At 44.2% G+C, this 14,388-nt stretch overlaps 1 protein-coding gene across 1 annotated transcript; it reads left to right on the top strand.

The window, feature by feature from the left end:
• The first annotated feature begins 6,657 nt into the window (after positions 1-6,657).
• On the top strand, positions 6,658-9,017 carry LOC120663358 (calcium-dependent protein kinase 27-like). The gene is made up of 6 exons (XM_039942157.1): positions 6,658-7,570; positions 7,696-7,992; positions 8,107-8,222; positions 8,323-8,490; positions 8,579-8,803; positions 8,889-9,017. Exons 1-6 carry the CDS (start codon positions 6,658-6,660, stop codon positions 9,015-9,017), a joined length of 1,848 nt encoding a protein of 615 aa, XP_039798091.1.
• The last annotated feature ends 5,371 nt before the right edge of the window (positions 9,018-14,388 follow it).

Genomic DNA, 14,388 nt, shown 5'->3' on the forward strand with positions numbered 1-14,388 from the left:
AACATGTACGATTCGTTGACTAGGCAAAATTACAAATCCTATATATTCATACCATACAACTTTAGGTAAGCCTTGGTCTACTCAATCCACTGTTATATTACTAAATAAATATTAAGTTGTCTAATACATTTATGTATATATCCTATCTATATCTGCAGTTATCATTGGATTTTACTCATACTTTCCGTAGAGACCGGTAATCTTATAGTATTTGACTCAATGAGAAATCCAAAGTCCGCAATCCAACATATCATAGACCCCTTGAACAGGTAAGTTCAGTTTGCACAATCAAATCCTTTTTCTGTTAATTACAATTCCTGAATATCAAACTTAACTTTGAGTGCAGGGTTTGGAAAAATTTTGTGAAAAATAACAAAGGACGTGGTCAATGGAGGCCCGAACTGAACGTTAACATGGATTATCCGGTATGTTCATTCATAAAGATTTGTCTAGTTAAGTATATAATCCCAAATTGTTCTATAAATTGTGTAATTTATTTGTTTCTCCTTAAGTGTGCGAGACAACAACAAGGAACTGATTGGTGCGGGTACTACGTATGCGACTACTTGCACATCATGGCTCCATGCGGGAAGGCTACTGATGAAGAAATGAGAGTACGTCCAAACCGTTCACTAGTATATTTTCATAATTGTACTAACACACATGATGTTAATTATTTTTTCCTAAATGATAGATGTCTCAAATGGGGGATGAATGTTACTCTACTGATCGGATCAATGCCGTGTGCGAGCAGCTCACCGAATTCATTTTGAACGAGATCTTGGATCCTAGAGGCGAGTTCTACCACGACGGTCACATCTATAGAGGACTTCCATCGACCTCCTGAGGGGACTAGTAGTTGGACTGCTAACATGACTTGTACATTTATAAATATTTTTAAACATTATGCCTTGATGTTTGTAAATTTGTAAATATATTAGTTCATCTAATTAGCTTAATTATATGCTCGCATTTCACTTTTAGTTAGTTTCAAATATTCTCTGAAAACGAACACGAACGACCAATGAACGTATAGTACGGTAGAGCTTGAGTGCGTTTAGCAATTATAAAAGAATAAACAGTAATAAATATAACAAACAAAACTGGATTTGGAAAAAAAAGAGAAAATATCATTGGTACCGGTTAGAAATACCAACCGGTACCAAAGGGGCTGCCACCTTACGTCAGCGTGGCAGCCTCTTTGGTACCAGCTGGTCTTTCCAACCGGTACCAATGGAAGCCTAAGGCACTGGTTGAAAACCCCGGTGTCTTAAGGCGAGGCCATTGGTCGCGGTTGTGGGGCACCGGTTGGGATACCGCTGCCTTTAGCCCTTCTCAGCCCAAGACCCGTTTTCTAGTAGTGCTTTTTAGAACAGGGACAGCACCAACATGGCAACACAGCTAAAATTTCTTGGTGAAAAATGCACGCGGTTATCGGATAATTAGAAATGCAATTTTTCTTACCATTCTATATTTCGAGCACGAAATCACAATTGATGAGAAGTATGTTTGTTGTTTCACGTCACAAAATTATCCTACATGTAACAAATGACTGGTACCGCCATTAACTTGGTGAAGTAATAACATGTCAAACCACAGTAAAGGGTGCCACATAACTATCCTCATGTAACAAATGTCTGTTGACGTGATATTGAACCGATATACTTAGATAAGTGCCCCTTGTGAAAGCTGTTCTAGAAATGTGTTTGTGTTATTGTCATAATAAACAGATATATGGACTCAGTTTTTGTTGATGCCAAGAATGATTACATAAATGATGGTGTCAGAGGAATCGTCAGATTCTGTTGCATTTTGCAACAGCTCCATTCACTAGTAGACAACGGTCTATCAATCCAGACCAAAAATACTAGCTGTTGTAGCAGACAGTACTAATGATGCCATATTCCTAGAAAGGTTATTAGTATTGGGTCGTGGTACAACCCGGTACTAATATGACCTGTTTCAACCGGTGCTGATGGAGCTTCATAGTAGCGTTGTGCCCCCACCATTGACTCGAAACTGACACACCCACTATTTGAAAATGTAATTTGTTTCAAAGCTACATTATAATTCTTGAAACCGATTGGGTATTACATATGTTATGTTGATATAATTTTGCTAGATTGATAAAAAAATAGAGATGCTTAGTTTACGACAAACCAAACAAACTTAATTACATCTTTTAAGGGTGGGAGAACAAATAATTGATTTCTCCGGCTTTTTCTTTATCATCAAACTGCACAGCGCTAGCAAAAGATAGCAGCAATGGTATAGGAAAATGAATGTTTGGTAGAAATTCCCGTTCAAGATGGTCGATGAAAAATCGTCAAAAGAAAATCAACTAATCATTTAGCATTGGGTCGGCTTTGCTGCTCTGACCTGTTGGTTCAAATTTGAGGAGCTTCTAGCAGCATCCTGGACCAGCAGACTGGCCTTTGAGATATTTTGATGAATGTGCTTGATGTTTCGTTGCTTCAGCGCTTTACTCTGATTATGCAGGTTTTTCTACCAAGTATGCTCCAGCATGTGAGAAGGAACGTTTAGTGACATCTTAAGCTGATGTGGGGGCTGGGGTGTTACAATCCACCATCCCAATGTGTATCATGCACGTATCACCTTGACGATGATTAAAAGGCGCAGTCCATCAAGGTGCTTATCACTAAGAATTTCACATTGACAATGCACCGCCATCAAATGCAGCAAACAATCTCCTGGCGCCTTCCATTCATAACTTGTTTTTGGCTGACTGCCCTTAATTTCTCCTCCATGTTATGTTGCTATTTCTCCTTGTTGTGGCAAACCAAACAACCGGAAGGGAAAAATAGATATAGTATACAATTTCTGTAAATGGAACTCTAAAGACTGGTAACACACTTACGTAAGTGATGAATGGCAAGCATGTTGTATTTGGATGTAGTGCTGACATGATTGAATCACGAACCCGATTGCCATGATTATTGAATCACCCATTAACTTCTGTCTTTTTTCCCAACAATTACACTTCTTTGTAGGCAGTAACTAGTAAATGACGTCATGGCAAAAGAAACTAGCTATTATAGTGTAACTGTGCGATGGAATATGTAACGTGTTGATATTTGATTATTGGGGCAAAAGCGTTTCTACCCCTGTTTTGCAACGTAATGGTGATTTTGCCCTTACTTTTTTAACTTTGTGATTTTACCCCTGTGATTTCAAAACGAATGCTAAGTTTACCCCTAGTCTGTTAAGTCCAGGTAACAGTGTTAACTTTTGGACAAATAGATAATTTTGCCCATGTGTTTCTACCTCTGTTTCTTATGATAATTATGTTTGTACCCCTGTAATAGATCAACAAGTTGACATTTTGAGTACAGAAATTGTACAAAATTTCGACAACATTTCAACTAACAATTCATGTAAACAGAATTAAATATCACACAACAAACTAATTTGACAAATATTGCATTAAGTACAAATCAATTCTTTGTGATTCACCCTACAAATCACAGCAGGGAATAAAAAAGTTAGGGAGAAGTTAACACATCTACTAATCGTTTGGTCGTTTCTTCCATCTCATGAACACATATCTCAGAAATTGATGAAAGTATACATCTGTTCTTCCATGGTGGTTGACTATTCTTCCATGGTGGTCGACGTTGAAGGGGCTATCGAGAGGCGGGACGTTCCTTGGGGCCGGATTGGCGCGAGAAGGGCTGGAACAGCCGCTCCATGCCGCGCACAGGAGCTGCACGGGCCGTCTGCTCCCTGCCGCGCGCAGGAGCTGGAGGGGCCGCCCGCTCCCTGCCGCGCGCATAGGAGCAGGAATCTGCGCGCCTCCTGTTGCGCGCAGGGGTTGGATTCGGCACAAGTCCTGCCGCGCACAGGGGCTGGAACACGGCGCGCTAGAGTTCGCAGGGGAGGGGGTGATTGGGAGGGGCAGGGATGGCGCCGCTACAAATCCTAGGTCAGCGCCATGGAGGGCGACGGGGACTCGGGGAGAGGGCAGCGAGTCGGGCCAGGGAGGGTGACGGGGAGGGGGCCGGTGAATGGAGATAAGGTAATGGCATTTCTGTCTTTTGTCTCTATGTATTTTCTCTTTTTTTATCATTTAATCCAAGAAACACTAACGGAGTTGCAAAATAGGGGTAAACGGCAGCTTCGTTTTGAAATCGCAGGGGTAAAATCACAAAGTTTAAAAACAAGGGATAAAATCACAATTACGCTTTGAAATAGATGCAGAAACGCTTTTTTCCCTTGATTATTATATATGTATATATCAAGTATTGCTTCATTGTTAGATAATCTAATACTATTGCAGTTCTACCATGTGCGATGATTCGATGCTACCACTGTATATATGTATACACTCCAAAACTATTGCAGTTCTACTTCTCCCTTCTACACACTTGTGTTTTCCACTACAAGAACACACAATAAGGAAGTAACAGGAAGAATAATAATAGGAATGGAAGATGCTGGGAAATAAGTTACAGCCCAAGGAGATAATGGGGCAACAGGATGATCATCATGTTCGGATGGTGGGAAATAAGTTACTCATATTAAAAGAGATGAAGCCGACGGTGGTGAGAGGAAGACGAGGACGGTGGAAATCAGTGGATGATCGAAACGGGCACCAATAATGGAGCAGGTAAGGTTGGAGACCATTTTTCTAGTTCCCGGGAGAGCTATGTCCGAATCTTGTCAGAGGAACACTGCTACAACCTTCTGCATATAATGGAAGGATCATCACGCATGAGGAACGGCCACGATAACCCGGTGTGGGAAGACATGTTCCTGTGAAGCTGGTAAGTGAGCTTCATCGGTTACCACAGACAATGGTGGTTAAAACGGGAACAAAGATGGTGATGATAAAGCAAAATAAACGACATGTCATCTCAAGTGTCCAAACCTAGTGTCCATACCGCCACATATAAAAAGAACATCCAACAATAAACCCGCTTAGGCCTTTTTTTTATTGTTCCCGCGAATAACTAAGAGGGATTGAGGAGGTTATCAATTCCCGAAACATGTAGGGGAATATCCACTACCGGATTCCCGTGATTTGCGGAGAGCCCTAAATGCACTTGGCAAAATATTTGCTGAGTGCCACCCACGACATACGTCACACGACAACCAAAGACTCGGCAAAGCCGAGTTTGCCGAGTGCTTTTCATCCGAGTGTTTTAATGGCTCTCGGAAAAAAAAGTAAGGGGGATAGCCAGATGACGGAGACGGCAACTTTGCTGAGGTGCCACAGCGGGAAAGCACTCGGCAAAATTTCAAACTTTCCCAAGTGCCTAGGGCAAAGCACTCGACAAAAATTGAACCTTTGCCCAGTGCCTATACCATAGCAATCGGCAAACACCGGGCTCCTGTGCGCTGAAAATATACTTTGCCGAGTGATATGGTAAAAGCACTCAGCAAATAGGCTCTTTGCCTAGTGTGGCACACAGCAAAGTAGCCCTTTTTTCTATTTTTGCTATTCATCCACGTATATGGTACGCCACACATATATATCACAATAACCATAAAAGATATCACAATAACCATCACAAAAATTACATGTCACAATAACCATCAAATGCCACAAGTCCATACTAGTTCATGCAAGTCCATAAAAAGTCCATGCAAGTCCATATAACTCCGTACAAGCAAGTCCACGAGTACTCGCTGATTTAGCCACTGCTGCCACAGCGACAACGACAAATCTGGGTCATGAGGCCCATCATTCGATGCCGTCGACCGTTTCTGCACAAAGCAAAAGATTTGCATGTGTGAGAAAAGATTTAAGCTTGGAAACAAGCTGTTGCCGATTGTATTTTGTTTGACGAGAGGTTTTTGGGATGCACTAAGCATAAACAAGTTGTTTGTCGAGAGCCTGATAGAATGCACTCGGCAACACAGGCAGTTTCTAGTACTGATCCGCTCTAATTCCCTGGGGAGAGGATTAATTGAACAAGGTTTCATATATAGTAGATCCAAGTGTGTGTGGGCGGTTTTCGTGCATATTAAATACGGTGTTAGTGTTATTATTTTAGATGATGTGGCAATGGATTAATAAAGAGATAGATAAAATGTATTGTTACCAATTCTTGATGAGTTTTAGAATTAAATGTGATGAGAGCCCATAAAATAGCAAACGCGAAACAGTGCAGTGTGGAGTGAGTTTCATCGATAGTTTCATTTGTGTTTTTTTATAAAGCAATCTTGGAAACAACATAATCAAACTACCTATTAGGATTGGCCTTACAATGTGTATGCTGGCGAGAGTTATGATTTAGTTAGATAAACAAGCGTGTCGTTGTGTTCCGGGCTTCCGGCCAACAGTTGCATGAGAGCGCCCTCCCCTTGTTTTCCCTCCATTCTTCCAAAATTAGAGGCTCTTGAGCTGCCGCCACTCTGTCTGTTTCACCTGTTAAGTTTCTTCCTCCCCTGGGCTCTCCCTTGGCATGCACGCCATTTTTAGCTCCTCATTTCGCTTCTCAATCGTGTCCTATCCCTTCGGACAAACCACGACCACCACCCAATCCCCACCTCCGATCGTCTCCCGGCGGAACGCGCCCCGTTCCGCCGCTGCAGTGCCATGCGCCTGCCGCCGCCGCGGAGGACGAAGCACGGGAGGAGGGGAGGCAGCACCCGCAGTAGGCTCTGATCGCCGTCGCCGCCGCGGCCCGCCCGATGGGCAACGTCTGCGTCGGCAACCGCTTCTCCAAGAACCGCTTCTTCGGCCACTTCTCGCTCTGGCCCGCACGCTCCCGCTCCACCGGCACGCCCTCCAACCCCACCACCACCTCCCGCTCCATCCCCGTCGTCCAGGTCCAGCCCAGCGAGTCCGACGCCAAGCCATCCCCGCCCCCGCCGGCCGCGCCGACCGCCGCTCCGGCCCCCATCGTCATCTCCGAGCCGGCACCGGCGCCGCTTCCCCAGCCGCAGCCGACGCCGCCGCCCAGCGAACCCGACCCGTCACCGCCGCCGCCGCAGGCGTCACAAGCACAACAACCTGCCGCGCAGCCGCAGGGCCGGCAGCAGTCGCGGAAGAAGGCGGCGCACATCAAGCGCATCTCCAGCGCCGGGCTGCAGGTGGAGTCGGTGCTCCGGCGCAAGACCGAGAACCTCAAGGACAAGTACAGCCTGGGGCGGAAGCTCGGGCAGGGCCAGTTCGGCACGACGTACCTGTGCGTGGACAAGGGCACGGGGCGGGAGTACGCGTGCAAGTCCATCGCCAAGCGGAAGCTGATCACCGACGAGGACGTGGAGGACGTGCGGCGGGAGATCCAGATCATGCACCACCTGGCGGGGCACCCCAACATCATTGCCATCCGCGGCGCGTACGAGGACGCCGTCGCGGTGCACGTCGTCATGGAGCTCTGCGCCGGCGGCGAGCTCTTCGACCGCATCGTGCGGCGGGGGCACTACACGGAGCGGCAGGCGGCGGAGCTGGCCAAGGTCATCGTCGCCGTCGTGGAGTCGTGCCACTCGCTCGGGGTCATGCACCGCGACCTCAAGCCCGAGAACTTCCTCTTCGTCGGCAACGACGAGGAGTCGCCGCTCAAGACCATCGACTTCGGCCTCTCCATGTTCTTCCGACCAGGTAGCTACTAGCTAGCTTGGTGGTGTGGTGCATGCATTACATACATATATACTATATATTTATATATATATATATATATGTATATGTATACTATATATGTATATATATTTATATATATGTTGCAGGCGAGGAGTTCATGGACGTGGTCGGGAGCCCGTACTACGTAGCGCCGGAGGTGCTGAAGAAGCACTACGGGCAGGAGGCGGACGTGTGGAGCGCCGGCGTGATCATCTACATCCTGCTCTGCGGCGTGCCGCCCTTCTGGGCGGAGACGGAGCAGGGCATCTTCGAGCAGGTGCTGCACGGCTCGCTGGACTTCGACTCCGACCCGTGGCCCAGCGTCTCGGACAACGCCAAGGACCTGCTGCGGAGGGTGCTCATCAGGGACCCCAAGAAGCGCCTCACCGCGCACCAAGTCCTCTGTGAGTACTACTACTGCCACCAATCTACCATTGTGTTGCTTGCTGCCTGCTGTGCTGGTGCGCGCTCCATGGCTGATCGAGCTCCTCCACCGGCATCCTCCTGCTCGATCGCAGGTCACCCGTGGCTGCAGACCATCGGCTCGGTGCCGGACAAGCCGCTGGACTCGGCGGTGCTCTCACGGCTGAAGCAGTTCTCGGCCATGAACAAGCTCAAGAAGATGGCCCTCAGGGTGACCTTGCTGTTTCTTTATTTCCTGTTGTGTGAATGTCAAAATTGAAGGATGTTTGATGACATGACATTGAATTTGATCTTGAATAATGTTGGTGCAGGTGATCGCCGAGAACCTGTCGGAGGAGGAGATCGCGGGGCTCAAGGAGATGTTCAAGATGATGGACACCGACAACAGCGGGCAGATCAACTTCGAGGAGCTCAAGGCCGGACTTGAGAGGGTTGGTGCCAACATGAAGGAGTCGGAGATATATCAGCTCATGCAGGCTGTAAGTTTGCTCTCCTGCTTTTCTTCTTTCAGTAGGCATGTATATATATGGGAAATAGCCCCTGTTTTTCTGACCGGTATTCTCGCAGGCTGACATCGACAACAGTGGCACCATAGATTACGGAGAGTTCATAGCAGCCACGCTGCACCTCAACAAAGTTGAGAAGGAGGACCATCTTTTTGCCGCCTTCCAGTACTTCGACAAAGATGGCAGTGGATACATCACGGCTGATGAGCTGCAGCAAGCGTGCGACGAGTTCGGCATAGAAGATGTCCGGCTTGAAGACATGATCGGCGAAGTGGATCAAGACAACGTATGATTATTCATAACTGATCCTCAAAAATCTCTATTAAGCGCGCATGATGCGATGATGAATTTGTTTCGATCTTCCTCTGCAGGATGGGCGCATAGATTACAATGAGTTTGTTGCGATGATGCAGAAATCGACTGGCGGCTTTGGCAAGAAAGGCCACCAGTACAACCTTAGCATTGGGTTTAGGGATGCCTTGAAGCAGGCACATAGCTGACAATGTTGTAGTGTTGCGCTTAAGCATACTATCTGTACTATGTCAAGTGGTGCTGTGCATACGTGTTGTAAATGTAAAGGAAACCCGGGTTCTGAATTAATTCATAGGAAATTTGTTAACTGCTGATGTCTTGCTTTTTTGTCTTAGTAGTTTATTTAAGAGAAACAAATTATGCTGATCTGGCACCAGCTTGTGACATGACAACATTGAGTTTCCTCAAACAAAACATTGGCACTGCTAGCGCTCGGACGTCCGGTCAGATTTTTTTCATCGGGCGGTCCATCGCAACATAAATAACAGTTCTAACATCATAAATAATCAACACTTATATATATATATATATATGGACACACACAGTTGGAAATTTTCTACGGCAACATTACATCATATTTCATGCAACATCTAGCTACTACGCAACAAAGTTTATTTATTATTATGGAGGAATTACATTGAGGTGATTGCAGTAGATGCACATCCCCTACTATGTAAGAATGTCTTATAGGAGATGCGGGTTAACTCATATAGGAGACGCGATTTTTTGCGTCTCCAAATTTACGTCTCTGATGTGAAGTCATAGGAGACGCGGTTAACCTGCGTCTCCTATGAGAAGGGTTATTGGAGTTGCGTTTTTACAACCCGCGTCTCCAATGACCCTTGCATAGGAGACGTGGGTTGTTAACTTGCATCTCCTATGACTTCAGATAGAAGATGCGGAATATTAACTAGCGTCTCCTATGATGAATTAAGAAACAAAACAAAAAGAAAAAGAAGGGCGACATATACATTAATATACATCACATATAAACATGTTTTATCCATTCTTTACATCACAAATTCACATGTATCCACTATATTCATTACAAATATAGTCATAATCTATTGAACTCATACAAATCTGCATTTATCTTGTGAAGAAACAAAAATAAGACAACATATCACTTGATGCCCATTTCATCTAAAAGGCAAGTCCAAGAAATCCTATTCCATTTCTTCTCCAACTGCTTTGACCTACAAGAACATGCAAATTCTAAAGTGCTATCATAATTGCAAAGAAATGCATATATCTTGCAGAAGCACTTTGCAATGTCACTAATGCAATTTGTTCAGAATAATAATGTAAGCCTCAGTGTTACCTGCAGAAGCAAAATGGAAATTTTGCTCACCAATTGTACTCGCTCATTGAAGTTGACATCCAATTTCTCTGAGATATTTCCCTTAAAAAGAAAGCACACAACAATGAACAAATTGAGGATAAGCTGTTGGAATACAACATTAGTTTTCAATGGCAATCACACATGACCACTTAGAACAAAATGGATAAAGCACACCATCCTTTTATCATCAGTTCAGCTTCATAGAGGGCTAAACAGAGAAAGAAGTAGGGGGGTATGTCATATTACCATGTTCCAAAAAAATGCTTCATCTGTAGTGAAGTGCATCTAGGCCGATAGATGTAAATGGTAAGTTTCGGTGATTAATGACAACCATATGCGACTAACGTGTGTTTTGAAGGAAAAATTATTGTCTAATTTCGTCTCATATGAAATGTGAAAAGAGACCCCTCAATTCGGAACAATCATGCGTGCCAAGAACTCAATTTCAAAGATTAAGGACCTTTATAGTCTCAAGTGTCACAAGGAGATGAAGGACACTTGATTTAGATAGGGTTTATAGTTTTAGTTCTTGACCGTACTATTAAGAGGGGTTCATGAGTTAGTAGCTTGATCAAAATTGAGTTGGCCTTAGAAATCTTGCACACTCGCTCAAAAACAGCTCAAGATGGTCAGTAGAAGTTAACACAACACTTGGAAGAAGAAACAATCGAAGTTAGTTTGAAATCCAAGTCAATTCAGCTGAAAACAATGAAAAACAGCAGCACCGGTTGAACCGGTGCCCCTAGCATCGGAGCATCCGATGCTTGGCGGAAGGACCGATGCCCTGTCGGTCTATCTTCTCTGGATGAAGACAGAAATCAAGTCTAGCACCGGTTGAACCGATGGTCAAAAAATAAGCACCGGTGCAATGGAAGTTCTTTGTTCCAGAGAGCATGTTTTGGTGGACTTCAACTTCTCTTCAGCACCGGTTGAACCGACGCTTCGGAATCAAAGCACCGGTGCATTAGAAGTCCTATGTTCCAGAGAGCTTGTTTGAATTGATCAGTAAACCTCTTCAGCACCGGTTGAACCGATGCCCTACGGAGCATGCACCGGTGCATTGACGCAAGCCTAGATACTGTGTCAGAACCCCAACGGCTACAATTTGGACACAGAGAGAACGGTTGAACCGACGCTTCAAATCTGACACCCATCGGTTCTTCCGGTGCTCATGGTTTTTCTGCAGTGGACTTCCAACGGCTATGTAACTCCTTCCACTCTATATAAGAGCACCCCATGGCTCATTTCAGTTGCCTTTGACACCCTGAATACTTGAGGCCACCTTTGAGAAGAAGAGAAAGTGCTTTGAGCAAACAAGAAAAGATCTAGCAATTCATTTGTGCTTCAACCTTGAAGAATCCATCCTTTGCAAGTGTAGCAAGTGTGCTTGAGCTAGGGCCAACTGAGTGTAGGTCAAGTGAAGGCTTAGGAGCTTATTACTCTTGGTGTTTGACGGCACCTAGCCGGTCTTGGTGATCGGGAGGTTCTTGGTGAGCTCTTGGTGTTTGTGGGAGCCCCAAGAGTAGAAGATTGTATACGGTGTGAAGCTCGCCGTTCCGGAGATGGAGAAAGAGCATTCTTAGTGATCACTTGCTCCTTGGTCAAGCAAGGGAGCTATACCCTTGTGTGGGTGCTCCAACGTGGATTAGGGGGGAGCGTCAACTCCTCGATACCACGGGAAAAAATCCGGTTGTCTCGTGTCTCTCACTTTTATTTCAAGCAATTAAATCCTTTTGTTGTTACTCTTGTCTTTGATTGCTTATAGTTTGACTAGGACAACTTGCATGGTAGTGTGATCTTTTGCTTAGGTTGTGATCTTGCTAGTGTGATATCTTTTAAGCAACATGATCATGATAGTGTGTTTACCTACTTAAGGACCTTGTGCTAGCATGCTCTAGTGACTAGGTTTCAAATTTATAGATTGGGCAATACTAGTCTAGGTTAAGGACTAGATAGAAATTTGAAAAAGTCCCAATTCAACCCCCCCCCCTTCTTGGGCCACAATCCTTACAATTGGTATCAGAGCAAGGGCTCTCTTTTTAGGCTTAAAATCCTAGAGTATGGCCGGGGGAAGTGGTGGTCCACCCAAGCTCGATAGGAGACACTATGCTTATTGGAAAGCTCGCATGGCGGGTTACCTTGAGGCTATTAATCCCATGGCTTGGGCGGTCACGGAAAAACCTATTGTTGGTCCGTGGAATGAAGATCAAGTCAAATATGGTGCTAGAGCAAAGAATGCTTTGTTTGATGCTCTTAGTGAGGAGATCTTTGCTCGTGTTCACAGCAAAAAGACCGCTCATGAAATTTGGGAAGCACTTGAAGCCATTTATGTAGGTTCTAAAAAGCTTCGTGAAGAAAAATATCAAGTGCTTAAGGAAAAACTAAATGAATTCAAAATGCTTCCAAATGAATTGGTTGAACAAATGTATGCTCGATTGAATGTGCTTATTGAGGACATTAACGCTCTTGATATTTCTCCTTTGTCTACTAGTGATATCATCCAGAAGATTCTACATTGTCTACACAAGCCCAAGTACAACATCGTCATATCATTGCTCTATGAGAAGGATCTTGAAACACTTGATGTGAGTGATGTTATTGGGAAGATTCGGTCTCATGAGATGTTCCTCTTGGGAGAAGTTGATCCACCACAAGACAAGAGAGATCTTGCACTCAAAGCTAAAAGTGATCATAAGTCCAAGAAAAAGAACAAGTGCAAAGCTCTATCACCAAGCTCAAGCGAAGATGAAGCTAATGAAGATTCAAGTGATGAAGATGGTGATGTTGAGCTAGCACTCCTCATGAGGAAGACCTCCAAAATGATGTCAAGGTTAAACAAGAAAGGGTACAACTATGACCCCAAGAAAAACAAGTTTCGTACCCGGAAGGGCAAGGACAATGTCAAAAAAGTTTGTTACAATTGTGGCAAATATGGTCACCTCTCATATGATTGTCATGAGCCTTCAAAACTCAACAAGAAACAAGAAGATGGTGACAATCAATACAAGACTTCAAAGAAAAGTTATGAGAAGAAGGACCACAAGAAGAAAGGGTCTTTCACAAGAAAAGAGAAGGTCAAGGCTTTCCTTGGAGAATGGATCACGGATGGTGAATCCTCAAATGATGACTCAAGTGATGAAGAATCCAAGAAAAAGATTGTGGGGATTGCCATGCATGATGATGAAGATGTTGGTGATGAGGCACCTCTACCTCCACCACCCATGTGCTTCATGGCAAGAGGTAACTCCAAGGTGAGTGATGATGAAGACTCATCTAGTGATGAAAGTGAACATTGCTTATCTCCTAATGAAGTGCAAAACATCCTAGAAGAGTACCAACAAGTGATCAAGAAGTACAAATCAAAATTTAAAGTTCTTGAAATTAAATATGCCAAGCTTAAGGCCTCAAATAATGAGTTGATTGTTAGGCATAATGAGGTAGTAGAAACTCATGATACAAGTATTGTTCCTAGCAAGCAACTTAAAGAGGAGCATGACAAGCTACTTGTTAAGCATGATGAATTAAAAGTTAAATATGAGGAAGTAGTTGTGCTTAACAAGTCACTTACTTCATGCAACAAGAAGCTTAAGCTTGATTATGCTAACCTAAATATGAAATATCAAGAACTTGACCTTGCCTTTGATGCTTTGGATGAAGAACTTAAAGAATCTCAAAAGAAAGTCATCAAAGTCAATATAGCTACTTCTTATGATGATCTTGTGGAGTTGCCTCACCCTACTACTTGTCATCATGCTTCTCCTTCTTGTTCAAAGACTAACCATGATAGGGAGAAACAATTTGAGGAGGAGCTTGAAAGCATGACCAAATGCGTGTTCAATGTGACAAGAGGAGAATACTTGCACAAGGAGATTCTCTTCCACAATGCAAGGCACTTTGGGACAAATGGACTTGGATCATTTCCCAACCCTCCGGAAAATTGTCCCAAGTCGCCGGAGCTAATGGCATGCTTCAACAAGGAAGTTGGCTCATATTGTCAATATTGTCAAGTCACCGGGCATCACACAAGGGAGTGTCCAATTCCTACTCGTCCACCTCCTACCTTGCCTCCTAATTACAAGTCTCAATTCAATGAAAATCATTTCTTGTTAAGCAAGCTTAAAAGTGGCAAGGTTAAGGCAAAATTTATTGGCACTCAAATTAAGGGAAAGCTACCACGCCAACTATGGGTTCCTAAAGCTTTAGTAACACATGTCAAA

This window comes from Panicum virgatum, chromosome 3N (assembly GCF_016808335.1).
Source record: "Panicum virgatum strain AP13 chromosome 3N, P.virgatum_v5, whole genome shotgun sequence".
Taxonomy (NCBI): domain Eukaryota; kingdom Viridiplantae; phylum Streptophyta; class Magnoliopsida; order Poales; family Poaceae; genus Panicum; species Panicum virgatum.